The 25,080-nt window shown below is 37.4% G+C and overlaps 3 protein-coding genes and 2 long non-coding RNA genes across 5 annotated transcripts; 4 read left to right on the top strand and 1 right to left on the bottom strand.

The window, feature by feature from the left end:
* Positions 1 to 8: 8 nt before the first annotated feature.
* On the top strand, positions 9 to 5,794 carry LOC140033659 (uncharacterized). Its single transcript, XR_011837566.1, has 6 exons — positions 9 to 393; positions 545 to 644; positions 1,679 to 1,805; positions 3,902 to 3,964; positions 5,439 to 5,525; positions 5,628 to 5,794. It is a non-coding gene; the product is annotated as an uncharacterized lncRNA (long non-coding RNA).
* A 721-nt stretch (positions 5,795 to 6,515) lies between these two features.
* Positions 6,516 to 8,507, bottom strand: LOC140033627 (uncharacterized). The gene is made up of 2 exons (XR_011837534.1): positions 8,109 to 8,507; positions 6,516 to 6,921 (listed from the first exon to the last, which is right to left on the bottom strand). It is a non-coding gene; the product is annotated as an uncharacterized lncRNA (long non-coding RNA).
* Positions 8,508 to 9,368: 861 nt separating this feature from the next.
* Positions 9,369 to 11,137, top strand: LOC140035803 (PLAT domain-containing protein 3-like). The gene is made up of 2 exons (XM_072077202.1): positions 9,369 to 9,622; positions 10,375 to 11,137. Exons 1-2 carry the CDS (start codon positions 9,539 to 9,541, stop codon positions 10,840 to 10,842), a joined length of 552 nt encoding a protein of 183 aa, XP_071933303.1. The 5' UTR covers positions 9,369 to 9,538; the 3' UTR covers positions 10,843 to 11,137.
* Positions 11,138 to 12,416: 1,279 nt separating this feature from the next.
* Positions 12,417 to 16,395, top strand: LOC113725176 (splicing factor-like protein 1). The gene is made up of 2 exons (XM_027248180.2): positions 12,417 to 15,027; positions 16,001 to 16,395. The coding sequence occupies exon 1, from the start codon at positions 13,069 to 13,071 to the stop codon at positions 14,989 to 14,991; it is 1,923 nt and encodes a 640-aa protein (XP_027103981.2). The 5' UTR covers positions 12,417 to 13,068; the 3' UTR covers positions 14,992 to 15,027; positions 16,001 to 16,395.
* Positions 16,396 to 20,157: 3,762 nt separating this feature from the next.
* On the top strand, positions 20,158 to 24,979 carry LOC113725175 (uncharacterized). Its single transcript, XM_027248179.2, has 9 exons — positions 20,158 to 20,429; positions 20,542 to 20,603; positions 20,707 to 20,776; positions 21,807 to 21,846; positions 22,273 to 22,517; positions 22,622 to 22,685; positions 23,616 to 23,707; positions 23,809 to 24,189; positions 24,609 to 24,979. The coding sequence occupies exons 1-9, from the start codon at positions 20,394 to 20,396 to the stop codon at positions 24,759 to 24,761; spliced, it is 1,143 nt and encodes a 380-aa protein (XP_027103980.1). The 5' UTR covers positions 20,158 to 20,393; the 3' UTR covers positions 24,762 to 24,979.
* The last annotated feature ends 101 nt before the right edge of the window (positions 24,980 to 25,080 follow it).

The following is a 25,080-nucleotide window of genomic DNA, read 5'->3' as shown; positions in this document are numbered from 1 at the left end:
AGAAATCGCGCACACTCTTTGCAATAAATAGCCATCCCTAATAGGGACTGAGAAGTCAAAACTCAGACGCAACGGATCTTCTGTACTACACCCTGTCTCACATCCTATCCTACTCCTTAGAATCTCGCCAAGTGTCCCTTAATAAACCAAACTCTCAAACAACCCAACTCAGACCATATTAAGTTAATTAATCGAATAACCGGACAAAAAAACTTAATCTCTTTAACCAATATAACCAAAACCAAGAAAAATAAAAACTCTTTAACCAAAATTATAATTTATCAACGAGAAAAATCCTTAAACTCAAACAACCTATGTCCTCTTCATCATCTCTTCCCATGAGAAACAACTTTTTTACGTGGATTAGATAAAGCTTCGAGACTCTTCCCAAAGGTGAGAAACAACTTATTTCTTAAAAACCTTGGTGGGTTTCTTATGGTCCGAAGTTTTGTTTGAGCATGCAACTTAATTCTGCTACCTCTGGGATTTGAACGGTTCTGGTAATATTTGCATCTTTTTTTTAAAAAAAATAATTTGCTTTCAGGGCATTTTCTTTCTAGCTACACAGGCCAATTTGATGTAATTTGCTAAGCTCATCACCTGTTCGAGCAAATGCCTAAGAGGAAGATGAATCAAACTGTAAGGTAAAAGTCTGACTTGGTTGCTCCCATATTTATTAGGAGGGTGTTTTGCGTTTTATACGTTTGATTTTGTTTATTAGGACTGCCTGTAGGCTTGTAATTAGTAGTTAGAAAATATGTTAAAGTTTGCATGATGGTTACTTTTTTGTGCTGGCACATGCGATCCTTGTCTCCCTTCTCTACGCAGGCCAATCAAACTGTAAGCTTCTAATTTGCTTAATTTGCTAAGCTACGCAGGCCAATTTGATGTAATTTGCTAAATTTGTTTGAGCATGCGACAACGTTGGATTATTTAGTCACTCTGCCTTGCAAAACGAAGCGCAGAAAACACCAAGGAAAGGCCATTGATCAATAGCCAGAAATTTCCACCTCTTCTGAAAAAAGTCTTCTAGGTGAAGAATGTAACCAAATTCGTACATTGGGAAAAAGCAAGAATAAGTGAAGTGATGGAACAATGAGCATGATTTAACAATGGACCAAAACAGGCTATAATTGATATTTTGCAGATCTTAAATGCCTTTCTTCTCGTTATACTGCACTTGAGATTCAAACATTGTTATAAATTTTGTGAAAGTAATAAGCAGCAATATATCTCATTATGTTGAGTAATTTTTTCTCAATTCTGAACATTTTTTTTTTTTACTTTTGTGTTTTTTATTTCCCGTTTTCCTGTGGCTGCATTATTCTCAAAAATTACAAAGGTTATGTAACCTCAGGAGTAGATGTCTAAATACAAATTCGTACATAGCAGTTGTGAATATGTTGGTTTTGTTCAAGATCTTCTCCACTTTTTCCTGGATCTTTGCAAGGTGGCATTTTTTATTTTTATTCCTAGCCGTTGTTTAGGAACAAACATGGCAAGTTTTTCTTGGAATTTGTATTCATGCAAATAGGGCTGTAATGTTCTTCAGTTGCATGTTGATTGATGGAGGAATAGTATTGGTCTTATTCAAGTTTGAGAAATTTTTAGGATTTGTACATGAATAATATGACAGAGCTCTGATTCTAATATGTTTTTGTTTTTACACTGAACGCAGATTCTAGACATTGTGCCACAACTTGCACGTCTTTATTTCCTGGAGAACCTTCCTGTTACGCTACCATATGACTAGGCTTTTGTTTTGCTTTGCATAGGCTTGTAAAGAAAGGACATCTGTTGTTGAGGTTTGCTCTCTTGATCAACTATTTCTTTTCTTAAAAATTGTTTGTGAATTACTAAATTAATCAAAAAAAAACATTCCTTTTGTTGGTTCATAATAAGGAATTTCAACATCCTTATATTTGTATTGTGAGAACCCGTAAATTTCTCTTAATAATTTTCCTAGGGTTTATCCCCTTTAATGGCATGTTTTCTGCATTTTCTGGTTTAGGAAAAATTTTCCTGGTGAATTTTATGAGTAATTATAGTTTTTAGATGATTTTTCTAGCATTGGAGACTTTTTGAAAAATTAAGGATATATAATGGATGTGGGACCCATTAGTGCGAAAAGTTCAAAAAAATTCGACCAATTAGGTTAAATTCCGGATACTGGTGGAAATTTATCGAGTGTTAAGAAATAAGTAGAGAGTGAGATTTTATTGATGTGAGAGGAAAAAGAAGGATAGGATTGCATTAATGGAGGTGACAAGTGTCACCATTATATTGGATATGACTTATGACAACTATTCACTTTTTTTGACTTATTTGACCCATTGATTAAATATCTCAAAATTACCACAAAAATCACCATTTCTTACCTCCTTGGTGGCCGGCCCTCTCTAGCAAAGAAGGAAGAAAAACTCTTCAAAATTTTAGCTAACATCTAGCTCAAATTCTCCAAACCAATTACTTAAATTTGTTTCTACTCCATAAAATCCCTCCATTTGGTGCTAGTAAGTGATTTGGTGAAGTTTTTTGAGGAAACTAAGGTGATCAACAACTCTCCCTCTCTTGTTTACTAGGTGAGTGGTGATTGAACTTCCTCCTACACTTAATGAAGCTTAAGTTGTGCTTAGTGGTAGCTAAAGTGCTGAAATTTGTGATTTATTTCTTGGTTTGAGATGAATTGGTGAAGTTTTTAATTTATTGATGATTTTTCTGGTTTAATTTGATCATGATGGTTGGAAATGATGTTTAATAACTCTAGTAGGTGTAAATGATTGGTAATTGCAACCAATTTTGGGTTTGGAAGGAAATGTGGAAAGTTAGGGTTTCATAACCCTCATTTCTGTCCGGTTTTGTATCTCCTGGTTAGAGGCCGAATTGGCCTTGGCTTAAAACATGAAAGTTGTAGAAAATGATGTTTTCTAGTTGCCTGTAAAATTTCAGTCCAATCCGGGCTCGGTAACCTGAGATAAGTCGGAAATACCGAGACTGGTCCAGGAAGGGGTGCTGCGAACAGGGTTGCCTTTTCACTCAATTTGACCGTGACTTTTCACCCTGATCCTCACCGAATTATATTTTGGCCAAAACATGAAAGTTGTAGCCAAGGCTATAAACTAGTTGCCTGTAAATTTTCAGCTTGATCCAACCACTGTAGCATGTGAAATGACCGAAATACCCTTAACTGTTTTCCAAACCTGTTTCGCGCCCAGATTTCTGTTTTCGTGTAGTCTTCCATTTTCGACCATGAAAATGCACGATTTGGCCTTTGAGGTCTTCTGATGAAATGTAGCTTGATGTTCTAGCTACCATTTGCCTTTGGAATTTCTAAATTTGGACCTGTATAGACTGAGTTGTACTGATTACAGCAGAATGTAGTTTGTGAACCCGTTATTGTGGTTCTGGTTTAGTATCTCGCATATTTGACCTGGTTGTGCTAGGAATTGGACTGAGTGATCTTCTACATTATTGTAGCCCTATTTCTTAGCTTTCAGCTGGTTTTGGAATTTTTGGATTTGGACTTGTAGAGCCTGAGTTATGATGTTTCCGCTAGAATGCGTTTTGGTGAATCTGTTTTACGTTTTTGATATAGTATCTTGCATTTTTGACCTGTTTGCACTCAAAACTGGGTTGAGTGACATTCTGTAATGTTGTAGCCCTATCTTTTAGTTTCGAGATGGTGGGTCTTGCACTCTCATCCGATAATCGTAGTGAAATTGGTACCATTACTGCAAAATGAGGACAAAAACTATTTTTTCAGGGCCAAAGTTAATTGCATTTCCGGATTTTCTGGTTACCTATGATACTTGTATATGCATATGAAACCCTATTGGGGTTGTGATTGGCATTGCTTTATGACTCGTTATCGAATCTCATTGTACTTGTTTACGTGTTCTAGGACGTGACGGTGGTTCACGACATTCTCTTGACGGAAGTGCATGAAACAACACTTAATTGATAAGTGAGTATACTACTCATTTGAATGTTACAATGTGGCTTTGCTATATGTGATTGTGATGCCTTGAAGGCTTATTTGGCTAATGGAATTGGTTAAGGTGAGGGTGTACTAGACCGCCCTCACCTCCTTTGATACCGTTAATGACTGTTTACCATTTCACTGAAATACTGAACTTGACATATGAGATATTGAATTTCATTCATGAAAAAACTGATTTGGTGTCGTTTGGACGAGTATCCAACGGCCTTACTGTATTACTGAGCTCAACCCCGTTGGTAGCCAATTGAATCGAGCCGGCGAGGGTTTGGTCGTGAAAATTGACATGCCACAGGGACTGTACTGGGGAATCTTGTAGTAATAAGACTCTTGATTCCGGTATACTCGAGTATTACCAAAAGCTACTGATTGGAGTGCGGGTCCGGTTGGGGTATGCTTGGTGGAAGGGATAGGAGTGAAGTGGGTTCTACGGTTGGTACTCTTAAACGTTGACGGAGAGTCAATGAGATTGGATCAAGAATGTAAGCGTGGAAATGGACTCTTGAGAGCCGTCCGTATCCTTTTATCGACTTGTTTTATTCTTTAATTGTGTACTTGAAATGAAAGGTTATGCTATATGCTCTTGGTTGCTTATGTGGTAGTAACTCACTGGGCTTAAGCTCGTTCCGTTCCATTTGTTTTCCTTACAGGAAAATGACCACTTTTGGAAAGGTTATACTTGTTGGTTGTCAAGTTGAACTCATGTAAATGTCTTTTGAATAGCTCTTTGAATGAGACCCTAATGTGTATTGGGTTCAATTTCTTTTGATTGGCAAACCGAACATGTATATCTATGATGAATCGTTTTGATATGCCGCTTTGGCTTTTGGCTTGTAAATGTTACATTTCAATGTATATATGTTTGGTCGACATTTGGTTGGATTTCGGATTAACTCGTATTTCAAACGGCAAAAGAAAAATTTGGCTACTCTCGGCCTAGTATCCGGATTCTGACGTGGACGGTACTGTTCATCATCGGCTTCGATTTTCGTTTTTTTTATTTTGTGATTTTGACTTGTTTACGCGCGTGGGTATGTTCCGAAACGTATTAGATCGACGTGAATTGATCCGTAGTCCTGACGAGAGTTGGGCAGGCAGTCCGCTAACCCCTTTGGTTCGCCTTAGGGGAAAGTGGGGCTGTTACATGTATGATCCATATTTTTCAAGTGTTAAATATAATTTTGCATATTTATTTTGGATAATAGATTTCTTATGTTGCTTTACGCCTTTGTGATTGGAAAGATATGGAGAATGATTTGCCAACTCATGAAGTCCAATCATGTCGTAATAGATTTCTTATTATGCTTTTTGTAGATATTATGTCAACCATTAGTTGCATGTTGTTTCTTATTTATTTTAATTTTTTCCGAGTATTATAGTTTTGCAAGTTTACAGCTGTTTGTTTGTATGCGTGGCCTTTTATTTCTTATTTTTCTGGCAGACATTGGACCCTAACTTCTACCAAGGCTATGATTTGATGTCTTCAAGTTCAATAACACAACAACATGCATCAATAAGTTTTGTCCAAGTAAGGAAAAATCTTGATTAATTATTTAATCTTGTATATATTAGTTTGATAATTTACAATTATAATTCAATATATTTGCTAACTTTGGGTCTGTTTTTGTAGGCACAAGAACTTGAAAATAATGATGATTCTGATCAACAAGTTGTTGAAAATGGAAAAATTGAATGAAGATGCTTATGAAGAAATGGAGGACAAGACTGTGGGATTACGCTCATAGATTAATTAGACCTTTAAATGGAATAATACTTTGTGCTTATACTTCAATTGATTTTGATATTTTTGTTCCAATTTCTGTTAATAAACGTTCTTTTGACTAAACTGTAGAAGATGAGATATATTAGTTGAGCCGCTCTGGATTCCTGATGCATACAAGAAATCGTCTTAATTTCCAATACTAGTGGATGTTGACTGAAACCTGTGTCGGTAACTAAAAGTACTAAACGTTCCTTGTTTGAGGACTCTTAGGGTGGAAAGTTCAAGGTCCATACGAACTCAATATTATTTACTCTCTGGCCTTTTCAGTCGTGCATAATTAAGAGTTTTGTGAGGACTATGCCAGCGATGCTCTGTATTATATGGAGATAATACTTGAGGGCAAGGAGTTCATATATTCTTTGATTCCGTGACTACAGTTGCTGTATTTGATTTGCGCCAAAGTAAGCGAGCCTTTGGACTTTTTCCCATAACGTTTGAAAGAAACTTGAAATTCAAAAGAAGATATGAAAAGGTAGGCTCCTGCTGCCGATGCTTTAGCACATTGAGCCATCCAACTCACAAACTGGCTCTCATGGTCAAACATATTCAACAGCCTCTTGTTCGAATGGGAAGGATAAGATTCAGCAACAATTTAAACAAGTACAAACTCATTCTCAGGAATGTTCAAGTAATCCATAATTTTGGTTTTAATATCATGCTCCACAGTACCTTCCTCTGCACCCCCATGAAGTACATGATTGCTCAAATTTGCAGTAATTTCCTTTAAGCTAAATGTAGATGAATCCCAAATACTGTAGCATTTGAAAATAAGAAAACAACCCGTACAAAGTCAAGTCTCAATTGGTCAATTGTTTCTGAACATAGGAACTTTGGGTACAAAGTCAAGAACTTATTGAAGGCTTCATTAAAGCCAGGAATGGATTCTTCAGTGCAAAATGTCCTATCAGACAATGACCCATCCTCAGAAGCCTCCTCAAGAGCCTCCCTTAGTTTGTTCTTGAGAGTTGATGGCTTTGCCTTACCCCACTCTCCTTCTCCTCCACGCAAGAACCTTTCCTCTCCTGCTCTTCTTGTCCATCATCAAGGTTGTGCAGAATGATATAGGCTTTCATAGTCTCAGATGCATTAACACGAATCAGTTCCAGTTGACTGAAAAAATCTATTATCATATCAAATACCCCTGCAGTATTAGGGAAAAAGTTACAAGCTCTACATGACTGAAGCTTCATTATGCATAACATTCTGCAAATAAGAGATTTCAATTATCTAAGTTTCATAATTTTCATAAACATTGAACTTTGTAAACAGCAACAATGAAGTGAATGAATACATAAACCCTGCAACTAGTCACACCAATGCAAGTCAAGATGGCACCTCTATCCATATAAACCAAAACCAGAAAACCATTGCAATTTGCTGCAGCAAATGTAACTTTAAAATGATCGGTAAAGTTATCCTTTAAAATTTAGAAAAACTAAACATAACAAAAGAACTTTGGGGGAAAGAGAGAGAGAGAAAGCATTTCTCTGTTAGTTGCACAGCACCCCAGAAAGAATTCGAAGAGCATGGTGATTAAAACAAGGAAATTCATCATTTTTCAGACACAGGATAAAAATTGTTATGTAGATTCTAGCTTCTTTTTTGAGCTCACCATTTAATAAAGCTTTGGAGAACACTGTACAACCGATAACTAGTTTGTCCAAAAAAGACAAAAAAGTAAATAAGGTGATTGGATAAACAAACTAAAGACTAATTTATCATCATTCTGCTCTGAGTGAGTTTTACAAGTATAAATTCAGAATAATGAAAGGGCAAAAAATTAAAGCTATAATTGTTATTAGAGAAATAATAAAAAAAAGGAACCCAAAAACTAACAGAAGAAGAGCACTACAGAAGATAAGAATAGGCTCGCCTAAACCTATTTATTGGAATATGCTTTCCACACTACAAAACAAGGAACTACACTCAAACAAGTAAAGGTTATACAGAAAGGCATGAACGGAAATCCAATCCATAAGCCAGCCTAGATTGCCAATTGAATTCACAGTCCCTATCACAGATCAAAGGATGAAATTTCAGAACATTCAGTAAAGTATCCACGAAGCAACCGATCAGCAGCTTCACTCAGTATATTCAACAATCAACCGCCCAAATATCCCTCCACTTTAACCAGAAACAAAACCCACCTAACGCCATCCATCAAAAACCTCAAACAATAAAAAAATCACTACAAATGGCAAAACAAATAAAAAAAAAAACTGCAACCGAGAGAACACAAAATGAAACCGCAATAAACTCGTCCAAGGTGCACTAAAAAACAATTTAGATTTTCTAGAAAGGCAAAAGATAAAGATAGCAGCTTGATACCCGATACTAGTTTCAATTGCTTCAATTGAGTGAATGCCATGTTTCGGAGCAGCACAGGTGACAATTTTGAAAAAACCGTTGGAATTCCATCGATGGGTTGGAGGGGGAAAAAGGGAAAAGGGTTTTGAGGAATCCGAAGGAGGAAGAAGAAGAAGAGTTAGTGAAGCACAGGCTGAAACAACCGTAATTATGTTTTTATTTTTCTTGGTTTTGGTTATATCGGTTAAAGGGATTAAGTTTCTTTGTCCGATTAATCGATTAATTAACTTAATATGGTCTGAGTTGGGTTGTTTGAGAGTTTGGTTTATTAAGGGACACTTGACGAGATTTTAAGGAGTGTGATAGGATGTGAGACAGGGTGTGGTACAGAAGATCCGTTGCGAAACTCAGAAGGCTTTATTTCATGCTGCCCCATTAAAGTGGTCTAAACCCTTAACTCATCTCGTAAAAGTAACCTAAGCATGACAGAAATTTTGTGACGGTCCGAATCAACTGCTTGGCAAAGTTTGACAGCTAATTTTTTGACTAATAAAAATAGTTTAACTAAGATTGTGAAATCTACTAATTGCACATTAATTACAATTCAAATAAGATCATGGGGTCCTTATTTGTCTAGTTGACATTTTCATCTAGTTGATTCAGATTATGATAAAATTTTTCAAACACGATAATCTTAAGTGTCTTCGCTCGAAACTCCTAGCATGTATGTGATGTAAAAAAAAATTTTTTACCTAAATATTTAATGATAAAAAAATATGGATTGCTGGATCTTTTCTACTTGATGTATAGTTCTACTTAATATTTACTGGATTAAATGTGAAAATATAGTTCTAGGTTTATGGTCATTATAAAAATTTTAATTATCTAAAAAAATATTTATAAAAAAAAGAATATCTACCAAGTTTTTGATATGGGATATATTGTTTGATATATAATATCATACCATAGTGAAAGTATGTAAATAAATTTTTAAAAAATTAGTAAATAATTGAATATTTAGCATACATTAATTTTTTAAAATTAATATGAATGAACATGTGGGATAGTTGTTAATTTTCATATTTATATAAATTCATAATAAATAAGAAAAGAGACTGTGGTGAGGCAGGGCGAAATTCTAGTTTGGGAGGAAAAAGGTAGTCAGTCTTGATTCTTGGGTGAGTGGCGATACTAAAGCTCAATGGAGGAAAATGCAAAATTAATTTATACAGGCAGTGGTCTGTCCTTACAGGTTACGTACAACAAACAACGACGAGGGAATCGGTGATGCATTGAACCGATCAAACCCATGAATACAGTAATAGCAGTGCAGAACCAGAACCGTTTATATACCTCTGTAGAGTGGAGTTGATTGTGCTCAAGCAGCAGTATTTTTATTTTCTCTGTTACGCTCAAATAACAGATCTATCTTGCAACGAGGGAGGAAGAAGATGACGAGTCGCCGCTTCTCATCATCAATGCTGCTACTACTCGCCACCGTCGTCTTAGCTTCTGCTGTTGCCGCCCATCCATCTGTAAACCTCTCTTAACATCTACTACTAAATTCCCTCGTCGTTGGTAGTATATACTACTGGGCATTGCATTAATTACTCGGATCAATCTCAGACGTACTTGCAATATTGCCTTTATGCATGCAATAATATATCAATCTGCTTTCTAGTCCAGCTCTAGGCGATCTTTGTTTGAACTCTCTTTGTTGGAAGGAAAATATTATTTTTATGCTTGAATTCGAAGATGCGATCCAAATTCACTGATTCGAACCTAAGCCAATCTGTGTAGCGGCTTAGCATATTGCTGTAGTTACTGACTGAATCGGCTGTAATCTGTAGCTGATCTTCTACAGATGAGTAGTTGGTTAAACATTTATCTTAGATCGTGCTTGCTGGTGCTCATTTTTTATGGCGTTCAACGTTCTTTTTGCGTTGGTGCATGCAAAGTAGGAAGATTGTTCATTTTTCTTTTTGTTTCCCAGCTACACTCTTCTGAATCAAGATGCTCTGGCCTTTGATCATGGTATCTTCATACTTTATCTGATCAAATCAAACTCTACCAGCAAAATCATTAGATCATGCAACCAGAATCATTTCAAAATCCATGCATGGCTTCCGCAGATTATGGGTTTCTCAGAATTGCTTTTGACCAGACAAATTTGCCGAAAAATATAGACAACTTTTGTTACATGATCATAAAAAATGGACAGACTTGGGCGAAATTTTTTTTTTTGTTGGCCTTATCTGCAATGTTGAATGCTGCTTTTTTGTTGCAGAATGAATGCGTCTACACTCTCTACGTACAAACTGGAAGCATCGTAAAGGCGGGAACTGACTCCAGAATTAGCGTCACTCTAGGCGACGCCGCAGGAAAATCAGTTTGGATCCCCAATCTCAGGAATTGGGGCCTAATGGGCCCACAGCATGACTACTTTGAGAGGGGCAGTCTGGATATCTTTACTGGGCGAGGCCCATGCATAAGCTCACCCATTTGCAGGCTAAACTTGACCTCTGATGGCTCTGGAGCCCACCATGGTTGGTACTGCGATTACATCGAAGTCACCACCACGGGCCCACACAAAGCCTGTAGTCAGTCCATATTCTATGTTGAGCAGTGGTTGGCCACTGATGCTCCCCCCTACGAGCTGACTGCTGTCTTGGATGGTTGCAAGAGGATGGAGACCCAATCTAGAGAAAGGCATCACGGGCCTTTTGCGCTGCGCAAGTCATCTGCTTCCGAGTAGACTATCATGACTGGGACTTGGCTGTCTACCGGTTGTAATCTTTTCTCTTAGATGTTCTTTTTGCAGTTTGTTTTGTGAATTATGCTGCGCTAATATGCTTTCGCATGTCGGACTTATGTAGCAGAAAGCTTGCAACGCCCTCTTCAGCAATAAAAGTCGAAGAGGCAGCCCTTAAATGGAAATGGCTCTTTTGTGAGAGAAATATCAACAATTTTGTGATATATGCTGTAATGTCTTAAATGCACCAATCATGATGGACGAGGGAAGAGAAAGATGGTGCTTTGAATTTTTTGATGGCTTGCTTATGTATTTGCATGTGCTAAACTCGATCTAATCAACTTGGTTTAGATAAAACTGGCCACCAAAAGGGATTTCAAATCCTTCTGTGGGCTGTAGATTGGATATTCAAATAGAGCATCCTGCAGTTAATAATATTTGAAGAGCGTATCAAAACACCTATTTGATCTAAGCGAGTCTATTAGCTTTTTAGAAATACTTTTGCTATAGTTTTCGTTGAAAACAATAATTTATGGATTACAATTGCAAGTATTAACACGCTTTATTAGCGCATAAGGCAGTTAAGATGGATACAAGTGAAGACAACGAAATAATTGTGATTTAGATGGATAAAAGTAGTATCATTTGCATCCAACATGCTCTCAAAATGGTCCTTGGAGTGTGATTTAGAGGAGAAAACGAGATAATTCTTGTTATTTCGGCAGAGAAAAGTGAAGACATGATAGTAGATTAATGCATTCTTACCTACCCAAAAAGAGTAATGCATTCTTGTCATATCATCATATCACTTTGCAAGCTTAACAAATAGACTGTTGTGTTGCACAAGCAATGCCCTTTAGTAACCACTCGTACATTGCATCTTGCAGTTGCAGGTCCCGCGCACTAAATTTCAAAACATTGTTCAACTAAAGAATTAAAAAAAAGATTTGTTTTCTGCGTGTGCGAAATCTTACAGCCTGAATACAATAATATGTAAGCTGATTAAACCAGTGGAGTTTACTGAGGTGATTCGTGTGATTGAGATAGGCTGAATTTGACCCTTAACGAATAGTTTCGACTTGAATTGAGTTTGAGTTTTGATGAATTTGAGCTCGAATTCAAATAACAATTTAAATTTATTCAATTTGAATTTACAAGTATTATTATTATTTTTGGTCAACGTAAGGGTGTCCGGACCTTCGGCCTAACTAATCCCCTGCGCCTGTGCATGCCGCACTTTAAAGATATACAAGACGATAGAAAGAGTCGAACCCGATCACATAAATGCCGGACCTAACTAGGCAATCCCAGCATCAGCCGAGCCAATCCCCCGCAGGGGGGGGGTGGTGCGAATTTGTAAGTATACAGTCTATCAAAACTCAAGTAGGCGCGGCGTGCTCTTCTCAGATTAGGGGGACCTCACCTGCCCCCTAACAGCATCGACTATATTTTGAAGACCGCAAGAATCTTATTCCTGAAATTTAGGCCCATGAAACCCAACAGGCTGAAACACAGGCCCATACGAAACCCATACAGGCCACAAAGCCATGAATCTGCAGCAGCGAGAATGTGTGAACCGCCTTATCTGAACCAGGGTATCCTAATCCAACCCTAGATGGCTAGATCGATCTGAGGACGTTTACGGCCAGACCAAGGATTATAAAACCCATCCCTCAGATAAATACATCCCCACCTTCCCTCTTCTTCTCCAATCGATTTTTACTCATCTCTTCCCCTTCTGCAAATCCATCTTACTACCAAAATTACTCCAATTCTTCTTATTCCTACTCCCAATCTCAAGATCAGGATCAATCCCAACAAAATTATGCGTCTTACAATCACAAGCTTCAAGAAACCTTAACTAAGTTCGAGCAGAATAGCGGACTCGAGAATTCCGTTGCGGGTGAGCCGATAAAGGAGAAGGTTTTAACCGGAGAGAACAGTGAAAGTACTCCGAAACTCGAGGTCCTGAGACCGTTGCTTTCTGAGAATGGCTTGACCAACACGCATAGCGGCACCGACAAGGACCAGTCGGGAGGTGAAGAGGAGACCACCAGCAGGCGAAGGCGCAGGAGCAGGTGGGATCCTCCTCCGAGCGAGGCCAGCAGCGATGGAAGTGGGGCTGGGACCGGAGGAGGCGATGGCACGGGGACAGGGACTGGCGGGAGGAAGAGGAAATCTAGGTGGGCGGATGATCAGCCGCAGCCGGTGATTCAGTTGCCGGATTTCATGAAGGAGCTTACTGGAGGTATTGAATTTGACCCTGAAATTCAAGCTCTTAATAGCAGATTGATTGAGATTACTCGAAAGTTGCAATCTGGTTTGCCCCTAGATGACAGGCCTGAAGGTGCACGCTCACCTTCGCCTGAACCTATTTACGATAATATGGGCATCAGGATTAATACTAGGGAATATCGTGCACGGGAGAAGTTGAATAGGGAGAGGCAGGAGATTATATCCCAAATACTCAAGAAAAATCCCGCTTTTAAGCCACCTGCTGATTACAGGCCTCCTAAGCTTCAGAAGAAGCTTTACATCCCGATGAAAGAGTTCCCTGGTTATAATTTTATTGGTTTGATTATTGGGCCTAGAGGTAATACTCAGAAGAGGATGGAAAGAGAGACAGGCGCAAAGATTGTTATTCGAGGTAAAGGCTCTGTGAAGGAAGGTAGGTTACAGCAGAAAAGGGACTTGAAGCCTGATCCCTCAGAGAATGAAGATTTACATGTTTTGGTGGAAGCTGAAACTCAGGAGTCACTTGATGCAGCCGCTGCCATGGTGGAGAAGCTCTTGCAGCCTGTTGATGAAGTGCTTAATGAGCATAAGAGGCAACAGCTCAGGGAGCTTGCTGCTTTGAATGGGACTATTAGAGACGAGGAGTATTGTAGGTTATGTGGTGAACCAGGCCATAGGCAATATGCATGTCCGTCTAAAACTTCAACATTTAAAAGTGATGTTCTGTGTAAGATTTGTGGCGATGGTGGGCACCCCACTATTGACTGTCCAGTGAAGAATACCACAGGCAAGAAGATGGATGACGAATATCAGAACTTCCTGGCTGAGTTGGGTGGGACTGGTCCTGAATCTTCAACCAAACAAAGTTCTGCAGCTCTTGCTCTTCCTGGTATTCCTGGAAGCAATCCTCCTTGGGCCAGCAATGGCAGCAATAATAGTGGTGTGAGTAGCACCACGCCTGGCTTAGGGGCAAACCTGATCAAGCCCAAGGAATACGATGAGACCAATCTCTACATTGGATACTTGCCTCCCACTCTGGACGATGATGGTTTAATCAGCCTATTCTCTCCTTTTGGTGAAATTGTTATGGCTAAGGTTATCAAGGACCGCGTCACTAGTCTGAGTAAAGGCTATGGTTTTGTTAAGTATGCTGATGTTCAACAGGCTAATAATGCTATTGCTAGCATGAATGGTCATCGTCTGGATGGTAGGACAATAGCTGTCAGAGTGGCTGGTAAACCGCCTCAACCCACTGTGCCTCCAGGCCCTCCTGCCCCTGCGATGCCTACATACCCTGCTCCTCCCCAACCAACCGGTGCTTATCCTTCCCAGCAGTATGCTGCAGGTGGGCCTCTTGGAACCCCACCACCTGGAAGCTACACAGGAGCTCCAGTTCCATGGGGACCTCCTCCTCCTCCTCCTCCTTATGCCTCTTACCCTCCTCCTCCTCCCGGGTCGGCCATGTATACTGGGCAACCTGTCCCTCCATATGGAGTACAGTATCCTCCTCCAATGCAGACAGCAACTTCAGCTGTTCCATCAACAACTGTGTCTTCTGCTGAAACACAACAGACGTATGCTTCAGCTGTTGATACACAGCAAAGTTACCCACCTGGAGTCCAATCTCATCAGAGCACAACTCCTGTTCAATCTGTTCCCACGTATGCCTATGGTAACTCTGTTGCTGCTATTCCACCAAATGGCCAGTATTCAACACCGTCATACAGCTATCAAGGTTACTACAATATGGCACAACCACCACCACCACCACCTCCTCCTCCTACTCTGGACCAGTCACAGAGTGTGACTAATGTTCCCTGGGCCTCCAATCCGCCTGTGCCTCCACCTGTGTCATCTGCAGAGAAGACCTATGGTGCAGACTCAGAGTATGAGAAGTTCATGGCTGAGATGAAATGAGGATGTGATTCTTGTTCTATGGTGTTCAAAGGGAAGGTAAGCTCTCCTAATTCCCTTGTTGACTCCTTTATTCTACCAAACCTAGGAAACATGTTGGTTGATTTGAGACTGTCTTTTTTTGCCATTTGCATTTGATGAATTCAGAACTGTTTAGGATAAGGTGGACTGTTGCCTTGAACATTTGTCACGTGTTTCTGTCCATTGGCGACTAATGGCTGTCTGGAGTAATCTTGTGCAGAGGGAGACATGTTTCAAAAGTCTATATTGGGAGAGTTTCTGGGGGTTGGGGGGGGGGGGCTGACTTTTCCAAGTTGTTCTAGTGTTACTTGAACTGCAACAGAAATTATACCGGTCCAGCCTTTTTCCCTTTCACCCGTTCTTGGGGAAAGGGGGTTCTGGAACTGTGGACTGCCTTTGACTTCTGCACTATCAGCACCCACTGGACCTAGATTTTTAACCATCATTGATTTTGTAGCAAGAGATGTTTATCGCTCAGTACTTGGAAGCTACCTATATTGTACCTGAAATAAAATACCATTAGTTCTTGTTTAGGTTGGGATCTTATTGCAAGGGAATTCCCATGATGACTGCTCAGTTGTGTGGGCAAAGTTCTTACCTCATAGGAAATGTCTGACAAGTGGAAAAGCTAAAGCTGTGGTGCAACCCTATGTGTTATGCTATACAGCATTTTCAATATTTTGGAAGTTACTGTTTGAGTATCTATCTCTACTTGAACATGTAAAACTATTCAGTGCTGGGTTGAAACCATATGCTTCCTTGACCATGAATTACATGTCTCATTGGTCTAACCACGCAGTGATGAGCGTATTCCAATGGATACTTATCAGGGTTGACTTCTCTCATTTGCCGAAATTCATCCTCCTCTTAATACTCGAAAATGTCACTAATGCATAACTTAATCATCTGTTTGCTTCATGTTTCTTATTTTTAACTGGTTTTTCCATCCATCTTAACGCTTCTTCATTGTTTACATTGCAATATTTTTCAGGCTGGTTTGTTGGAGCACTTGTGAACCTGATTTTTACCTGTTGCCATGACTTACTTGTTGGAAGTTTGGGACTCACATCTTTAACCTTGCAGTGCTCTTATGACATTTGCAGAGCGTTGGGACAATGTTCAGTTCATGAGGAAGAATTGGAGTATCAAATATAAAAGCTCTATCTCTACTGATTACTGTTTTGTAGGCCTGTCTGTGGTGATTGGACGGTTGCCGCTGCCTTTCAGAAGTTTTATAATTTTTTATCTGTCTTGATTTTCTTCATGATTGATTGCTGACATACTTGGTTGGTCTAATTGTCGTGATTTGTTCTGTCATTTGCTTTTGGTTTGTGTTTCTAACTTGGTCCCTTCTTTTTATCTATGCGCCCACTTTTTTTGTGCTTATTCAATACTTTTGGCTCCTCTGCTTTCGAAGCAGCGTGTTGCTTGCATCTACACTTCCTGTCAAGAAGATGACCTCCTCTTGGTATATGAAGTTCCAGGGTATGTTAAACTTGAAAATACGTCTTAGACCTTTTTTATGTCTAATTTTTTACTTACATACATTTGGTTCTGATATCTTCTCCACTTCATGTGCAGCAGGTTTAGAATGCTTTAAATGTAACTTTTCTTTCTTTGTTCACACTTCTTATTTGCTTCTTTGGTAGCTCAGAAGGGGGAATTGGTGGAACAAGGGATCTCAGTTACTGCAAAAATGAGATAATTGTTGGTTGTTATTTGTGGGTTACATAGAGTGAGAGGAAGTCCATGTTTTTGAGGTGGCGATCTAGGTTGAAGTTAAGGGAGTATTGAAAAAGATTGACCAATCCTCTGACAAAGTACCTGGATGTATGCTGGTACTTGCATATCTGAAGCCTTTTAACATGGAGGGGTTTCAAACGTATATGAGTAGATTTAATTTTATACTTTCTTGGGTTATGCATCTACACAAGATTTTAGAATGTTTCCGTGACAAAAGCTTTCTACCTTTGACTAAACATTTTTCTTAGTGCGCTTCGCTAGGGTTGGGATTTAAGTATGAATTGTCAAACCCATAATTTTCAATGTTTTCAATTGTCTTTTGATTAGTGCTTGATTTTGTGGTAGAGAAGTGGATTAGATGAACTGCCCTGCTTTTTTGTTCTTAAGCACAATAGCTTAGAATTGTTAATATTCTTGGGCACATTTTGCTGATTCCAATTGTTTGTCCACTCAGTCATATTTACTCCTTTCAAACTTAAAATGATAGGTCAATTAACCAGAGAGTTTCTTTCGCCTTTTCTGTGACTGCATTTACGGTGAAGTGATCTCATTTTGTGTCTGTCTCGTTTAAGTATTTGTAAGGCGTGTTCTAAACCCCGTCTGGATATGTTTTTGCTTCCTCTTAATTTGTCAAGCATAGCTTAAGCTCGAGTGTGTAAAGGCTGAGAAATGATACGTGTAGTGTAGGATAAATCAAGCCTCGTGAAGCCCTATGGAAACTTAAACTTAGCTTTGTAATACGCGCAATATTCAGATGGTTAATCTGCCACTTGAATCCATTGTCATGGAACATAATTCAGGTCCATGGTCCGCTTGGGGTTAGCAGATCTTTTAATAGAAGTATTTTTAAGTGTCTAAGTGCTTTTAAATGCATTGTTTGGATATATAATTCAACAAGTATTTATTATATTATATTGGATACTGTGTAATTTAAAAATTTTTAAATATATTTCTCTGTTAGTTCGTAATATCGGATAAAATAATTAAATTTAATGATTTATTTTTTTTAAAACACAACAGTTATTTTAAAAGTATCAATTTGGATCTTTTGCTAAAAAGTGTTTTTGATATCAAAAAATTCACTTTTAATTATAGAGGATAATGTTCGCTAAATGTTTCAAACTACTTTTAGCATCCACGTATTTTTTTAGTAGAAGTATCATAATGCCAAATTGGGCTTGACTAGAAGTTCCCAATATACAATTACCAATTGTAACAATGTTGTGCTCAAACAAAAAAAAAAAAAAAAAGAGCAAATTGCAGATCTTACAAAAAATTAGCAAATGGTCATATTAATGGTTTTTAAGATTACTATCCACTTATATAATGATAGATAATGCAACTCACGCGTAAACTGTATAATGGTATATTTAATTAAGAAAAAAAAGTGTTATTTAAAATATTAGGGGTGATATTGAATTTAATGAAAGCTTTGGGGTTGTAATATAATGTATTGGAAATGTATGGATTTCACTAAAAATTCTGTTCTTTCTTATTCTAAATCCAATCGAGATTATTGGACAAAATAGTTGAAATATTGGATACGGATCATTGTTGGACAAAATAGTTGAAATATTGGATACGGATCATTTACTCAATGATCCGAATCGTGATGCTAATAATTATGCTTATGCGTATTGTTAGATCAATATTGTAGTGGGGTGAGCGCTACATTCTCCCAAAGGACAAGTAAACCAGACAAAAAGAGGGGAAAAAAGACACAAGTTATAATGCAATGAGAAAATTACAGTTTCGGTACAAAATATTTGTGGCATTGGCAGTTTTAGCTCTTAAAGTTTGGACAAAAGTAAATTTAGTTTTAAATGTTTTAATTTCGATGCACAATTAATTAAATTGAATAGTTTTGGTAAATTATTACTGGAATTCGGTCACCAATAGTAAGTGTCAACGATTAAATTTTGTAAAAAATTAGAAAAAAGGAAAAAGTATTAATGGCCATAATTTATAATTAAAGTGCACTAATGTGCATATGAGTAATTAGTACCTTTAATTACAAATTATGGGTTATAAACTCTTTTTTTTCATTTTTTCTAATATTTTTCAAAATTTAACCTCCAGCATGTGCTACTTTTGTGTTCAAATTCAAGTAACAATTTGTCAAAACTAGTCAATTGAATTAAATGTATTTGGAAAGTGAAACATTCAGAACTAGGGTTCCGTTTGACAATAAGCTTTTTTAGTGTTTGTTTAAAATTTTACTGTAATTTAATGTAGCAGTTGTAGAAAAAAATTTTGAAGTGTGTAAATTTTTTGAATATTTTAAAGTGTATGGTTTAAAAATTTTGAGAAATTTTTTGAGATTATTGCAGCTAAAGTTATTAAAAAATTTGTAGCAGATAAATTTGGCCAAAAACTTGCTTACCAAACAAAGCCTATATTTGTTTTTATTCAAACTTTGAAGATTAAATTGTTGATATCCCAAATATTTGGTACCAAAATTGTAATATTCTCTAACGCAATCAAATGAAATTGCAAGAACACGACATTTTTATAACCCTATACTCCTAAGTTCTAACGAATATATAGAACCTTGAAAGACCGAATCTAATACTCCTAGCGGAAGTACATCAACTGTTGTTGTATTTTTTTTTTTTTTTTTTGTTGCCAAAATGTCACTAGCATCAACTGTTGTTGTATGAATACTTGAAAGAGTGAGGAAACAGTAGTGTGTGATGAAGTTTACAGTTATGTATATATTACTTTGGAATTGGGACAGCTCTGGTTTTTTTTTTTTTTTTTTTTTTTTATAATCCTACACGAGATTGAGGGATGTGAGAAGAAATTTGAAATTCTGTCCAATCTCTATCCATCGTTTGCATTAATTAAGAGGTATTCAAAATTGTAATTTATCAATTATTTGAATATATTTACATACTAAAATAATAGATGAATTCTAAATTCAAATGCTTCCTAAATTATCTACAGAACATGGAGTGATTTATGAGAATTTTAAATATTTCATTAAATCCCTCAAACCCAAAAGCAACCTTGCAGTAATTACTAGTAATTCCTTCACGCTTTATGGGAGTAACAATAACTGGCTAGGGAAACAACGAAAGTTAATAAAAAAAAAATTAAAACTTCGAGGGCCAAAATTTTAAAAGTAATACTCCTAAAACAGTTGTACGAGACTGAAATTGATATCTTGGTTCAATTTTAACAAATCCCATAGTTCTAATTTAGATTGTATGAAAAAATATTCTTAAGTCTCTTGTAGAGTTTTTCATTTTAGTCCAAAACACCTGAGAATTTTGCAAAGAAGTAATTACTAAAAATGGAAAGTGCAGACATAAGAAGTAATTTTCCCTTTTTTTTATTTTACTTTTTTCGGGTGTGTGAATGTAGTTATTCCATTAAAATTTGCCGTCCCTCAACAAATTTCACGTTGGCTTGGTGGTTCAGACGTCTCGTTGAGACGTCCATCCAGGGTTCGACTCGGTTCATGTTTTTTGCCCCTTTTCTTTTCCGGTCATATCGTCTTCTTCATCTTTCTCCGACCTTAAGCCTATCGCTTTGATTTTTTCGGTAGAATTCCGGTAATCTGTCGCTCCGATCTGTCTAATCATAGCCCTTTCTCCTGATTACGAGCTCTAATTTATTGGAATTGCACCAGAAGCTACATGGAACCGAATTTGTCCCCTTCTACTCCTAGAAGGGTCTGCACCACTTTCTCTTGTTTCTGTTTTGAATTGTGATTTTCCCTTCATTCGCGTCCTGGTTTGCTCCTTACTTGCGATTTAATCTCAATTTGCCATGTATTTTTCACAGGTCAAATTTGCTCCTAAAGGTCCTCCACCCAGGAGGAAGTCCACACCTCTTCAACCCAAAACGTATTTCATTTTCCTTAACACCTTTTTTTAAAAATAAAAAAAAAAATTCCAATTAATCGTCTTTTTTCTTACCTTGAAACTCTTAATACTTGTGAATTGGCAGTGAAGTAGCTGGTGGTGGTGATCATGGCGGAGATGACGAGATTAATGAATCTCTCCTTCGCAAAGTTAACGTAAGTAATGCTCGCGCCTTCATTCGCTATTTATATCAGATTTATGTATAGCAACGGTCTGTTAAGATACATTTCAAATGTTAGATTTTTAATTAAAAATAAAAGATTAATTAAGTAAAATGTATATATATATACAATATTGCATTTTATACTAATTATTATAGCTGTGACTTTTATAGACCGTACAAGGTCAGGATAAATTAACATATCCTTTAGTATCATTTTTTCCCCTTCTAACGCAAACTTTTGCTGGTATCTAGGAGTTAATGTCATTAAGGACTATAATTGTTACCGTGCCGCATAAAATGAAGTCTTGTTTTACTAGATTGATGCATGTTGATATCGGTAAATCTTTAATGAGAAAGTTTTACGGTAGTTCCAAAAATGTACAGAATTATACTGCTTGCTTTTGTATGGGTTCGTTTTTGACCTTGTGATATTTGACACATTTTAACTGAAGCAAAGGACTCGAATTGGGGAAAAGAAATATATAGACTGAATAATTGAACAATTGAATATGAACTTACAGAAGTCAATCAAGACGAGATTGTCTGCAATTAAACGGACATTGGAGGCCCTCTTTTACCAAATGCATCATTATCGTGCTTAAAATTTGCATGCTGCTGTTTAGATTTTTGCAATCAAGGACAGCCTTAATCTTGAAGAGCTAAGAGGAACTTGCATTTACTACCTCCTCACATAACTTTGGCTTGTTAATTAATAATTACTTGATCACTTACTTCAGTTCCTTAATGACATCAAAAACACATCGTTGGCAGATTTTTATGCATTAGGGCTAAGCTTTTGTAAGAAAAGTGAAGCTGAATTTCCCTTGATGGTCTGCTTTTTCTTTTCTTTTTTTAATAACTCATATTTAGAATGCAGAAGGGGCTTTAGTAGCTTCTATTGTAGAAATGGAACAATGTATAACCTTTTTACTCTAGTTATTTGTGGTTTAGTTTTCCTGTGTTTTTGGGAAGTGCAATGCCCTTCATTGTTATACATGTTACTCATCTCACTTCGTGTACAGGAGCATCTGACAAGAAGATGGCCTCAAGCTGAGAAAAAATGTAATCTCATTCACTTACCCTTTTTTTTTTGTTGGGGGGGGGGGGGGGGGGCGGGGGGTGTGTATGTGCGTGTTAGGAATTCAGTTATCACTTGATGATTGTATTACAACTTCACTTTAACACCAAACTTGTAATTGATCAATTCAAATAAGACCAATCCGGTGATCCGGAGTGATCGGTTAAACAGCACACTATAAAGCGACAAAATTTTTAACACTGCTGCATAATTATTGGATATATGAACAACGTTTAAAGTAAATATCATTGTTCTTTGAGATCGTTTACATCATATTTTTAGCTGAATAGAGTTGTCCTACTCAGTGGGTTTTGTACAGGCACATGTAGTTATGGCTGCATCATAAGTTGTTGTTAGTTCTTTATATTGAGTGGTCAGTTATGAACTCATGTGCTTGTATAAACTTTCAGCTTCTGTTCAAGTTGCATTTAGCCATGGAGTTGCATCATCAACTTCTTTAAGGACATATGGCTCAGCTAAGGAAGGTTCCGGTGACAGAAGTAATGGCACGGGATTGAGAGATTCTGCTGCAGATACTAGGTGGGACATCCATTCTTTGCCTTCAACTAGTAAAATTGATTGGATGGTTGAAAGTTCAGAAGATGCCACTGTTACTTCATTCAAGCAGAAGAAGAGAGAATATAAAGAACCTTGGGTAATAAATGTTGTTTGTTTTTTCTTTCATGCCTACGACAAACTGAGTCTTTGCGAGCACAAATAAAAGGACTCACTAATTACTTTTTTGTTATTCTGTATTAGGATTACAACCACAGCTACTATCCTGTTGCTCTTCCCATAAGAAGACCTTACTCTGGAGACCCAGGTATAGCTCAAATCACTCTTAGTGATGACAGGATGAGCGCTGACATGTTGTCCCTCCTTGCTGATCTTGAAGTCCCTTCAAGGCCTTGCATGGCTATTGCTTTTTCATGAATGCTTGCATTAAATTAAAGGAAATCAAGACAACAGAAATTCTCTTTCCAGTGTTTGAACATCATACTTGGAGATTTGTTGGTTGTTGCACACAGTAAACTTGATGATGCTTAAAGCAGATAGGGTGTTTAGATTGATCTTTTTATCTTTTTTTTTTCATCAGAATTTAATGCAGAAACTTTTTTTGCTTTGGAGTACAGGTTTTTCTAGCAACACTGCAATTACATGAGAGGGGATAAAATAGAGCTTTAAGTAACAGAGATAGTTTTCTCCATGATGATTGTTAACAAGTGTTGAGTATCAATGACATCAAAAGTTTACTAACTAATGTTTTTGTCACACTATATGTGAGCCTAATTACTTACTGGATACATTAGTTGGTGGAGTATTCAAGGAAGTATTCTGTTGAATGTCATGGGAAAAGAAACGGAAGTGGGACATTACAAAATTAGGTAAAGAAAGGGTTGCTATGAAACACTTTAAGCTACAGAATTTTTTTTTTTTTTTTTTTTTTAAATACCAAACCCATAGCTTCAGCTTAATATACGGTGGAGATATCAAGTATAAATGCAGGGAGATGCTGTGGCAGAGATAAGTAACTATACTGAGGACATATTTGCAGTTTTGCACTAACCAATTAATCACATGATTTCTCCTGGTATCTAAAAGAGAGAAAACTATTTTAATCGGGTGATCATAAGTGATTAACTTTTTATTTTATTTTTTTTGGCTTTTGGTCACCTTGAATTTGCTAGTCTTTTGTTTCTTTGGGGTGTTAACTGTTTTTTGTCTGTTAATGGTATGCTTTTTGAGCTTTTAGAGGTTCTTGATCGGGAAGAATTTGGGGAGGCTAAAGCAGCTTCGGAGTATGATGAAAGTGCCATACATTCTGCATCAGATCTTGGTCTGCTGGTAGCTATATTTGTGTTAGTGTGTCTGTTTTCATATTTTGAACATTTATCAGATTGATCTTAGAGTTTCTTTTTGCTAATGAATTTGCTATTGATGTACAGGAAGAAGTTGATGGAGAGAAGATGCTTTTTCTTCAATTTCCTGCTAACCTCCCCTTTCTTAAACGGGAATCTGGGCCAGGTTCTACTGGTACATCTGAACATGCTTCAGCCAGCGTGAATCATAAACACAGAGCTGGCAGCTCTAGACCAGGTGGAAGTGTTGCTCCAACCACGGCAAAAGGGAAGGAGATTCCTGGTAGCTTTCCAATGGTTTCAGGTGATGCAAAGGGAAAAGAGATAGTTAACAGCTCCGTGTCTTCTGTTGCTGGCACAAATAAGAATGTATGCAGTTTGGAGGAGTTGCCACCCGGATTCATGGGGAAAATATTGGTCTTTAAGAGTGGTGCAGTTAAGTTGAAGCTCGGAGATATGCTGTACGATGTGAGTTATGTCTTAGCTTTTTTCCTGGTGATTTAAACCAATAATTTCCTTTTTGGATATATATTATTCTGCTTCCAACGTAATTATGGGGTGCTTATGAGTGAAAACTATATGATATTCCTTTTCTCAACAAAGTACTGATAAGGGCTGGCTCAATGGTAAGGTTGAGTCTGGGATTTGGTGCATTCATATGATATCTGGGCTTGACAAGTAAGACAATGTGCACAGGTCTTTCCTAGAGCTTGCTCTGATAATACTCTGTTTTGCACAATACCCTATAATTCTTCATTTTTTCCTTTTTTTTGGTAAATTTAGGACAAGCAGTTTCAGTGTGTTTGTTAGCCATTATCAGTTATTGCTTGAACAAGACATTATGTAGCTATTATGAGCTTCTCTTAGAAGGATGAAACGACTTGCAGGTTTCTCCTGGTTCCAATTGTACGTTTGCTCAGGACATTGTGGCAATCAACACATCAGACAAACACTGCTGCAATCTGGGAGAAGTCAGTAAGCGGGCTGTCGTTACTCCAGATATTGATCATCTACTGACGCCGGTGATTTATCTGGCTTGAGAATTTTGCTGATAAATAGGCTTTTATCGGTGATGTCAATGAGAAGTGTGCTTTCAGTCTTGCATACTAGCTAGTTGTACAGGTGCTCCAGCTTTACAAAATCTTCTAGGCAGTTGAGGAACTTCTTCTTTTAGGAACCTGCTTTTTCTTTATTAGTAATGTAACTGGATGAATTGCAAACTTCTATTGACTTATTTAGGTTCGGTATATTCTTTTCATCTTCATATTTTTCAAATCCATATTGATTTTCTATGTTATCATACACTTCGCAAAATTTTGTCCCGTTGACCGGTATCATTTCGTCCAGACCATTTTGCTC

The sequence above is a fragment of the Coffea arabica genome, chromosome 2c (assembly GCF_036785885.1).
Source record: "Coffea arabica cultivar ET-39 chromosome 2c, Coffea Arabica ET-39 HiFi, whole genome shotgun sequence".
Lineage (NCBI taxonomy): Eukaryota > Viridiplantae > Streptophyta > Magnoliopsida > Gentianales > Rubiaceae > Coffea > Coffea arabica.
This window is presented reverse-complemented; position numbering and strand designations above follow the sequence as displayed.

Excerpts from the sequence above, each read along its gene's own strand:
- LOC140035803 (XM_072077202.1), top strand. The coding sequence starts at position 9,539 with ATGACGAGTCGCCGCTTCTCATCATCAATGCTGCTACTACTCGCCACC. Across the intron at positions 9,623-10,374 it reads CTGTTGCCGCCCATCCATCT|AATGAATGCGTCTACACTCT; the intron begins GTAAACCTCTCT and ends TTTTTGTTGCAG.
- LOC113725176 (XM_027248180.2), top strand. The coding sequence starts at position 13,069 with ATGAAGGAGCTTACTGGAGGTATTGAATTTGACCCTGAAATTCAAGCT.
- LOC113725175 (XM_027248179.2), top strand. The coding sequence starts at position 20,394 with ATGGAACCGAATTTGTCCCCTTCTACTCCTAGAAGG. Across the intron at positions 22,686-23,615 it reads ACCTTACTCTGGAGACCCAG|AGGTTCTTGATCGGGAAGAA; the intron begins GTATAGCTCAAA and ends TTGAGCTTTTAG. Across the intron at positions 23,708-23,808 it reads CATCAGATCTTGGTCTGCTG|GAAGAAGTTGATGGAGAGAA; the intron begins GTAGCTATATTT and ends ATTGATGTACAG.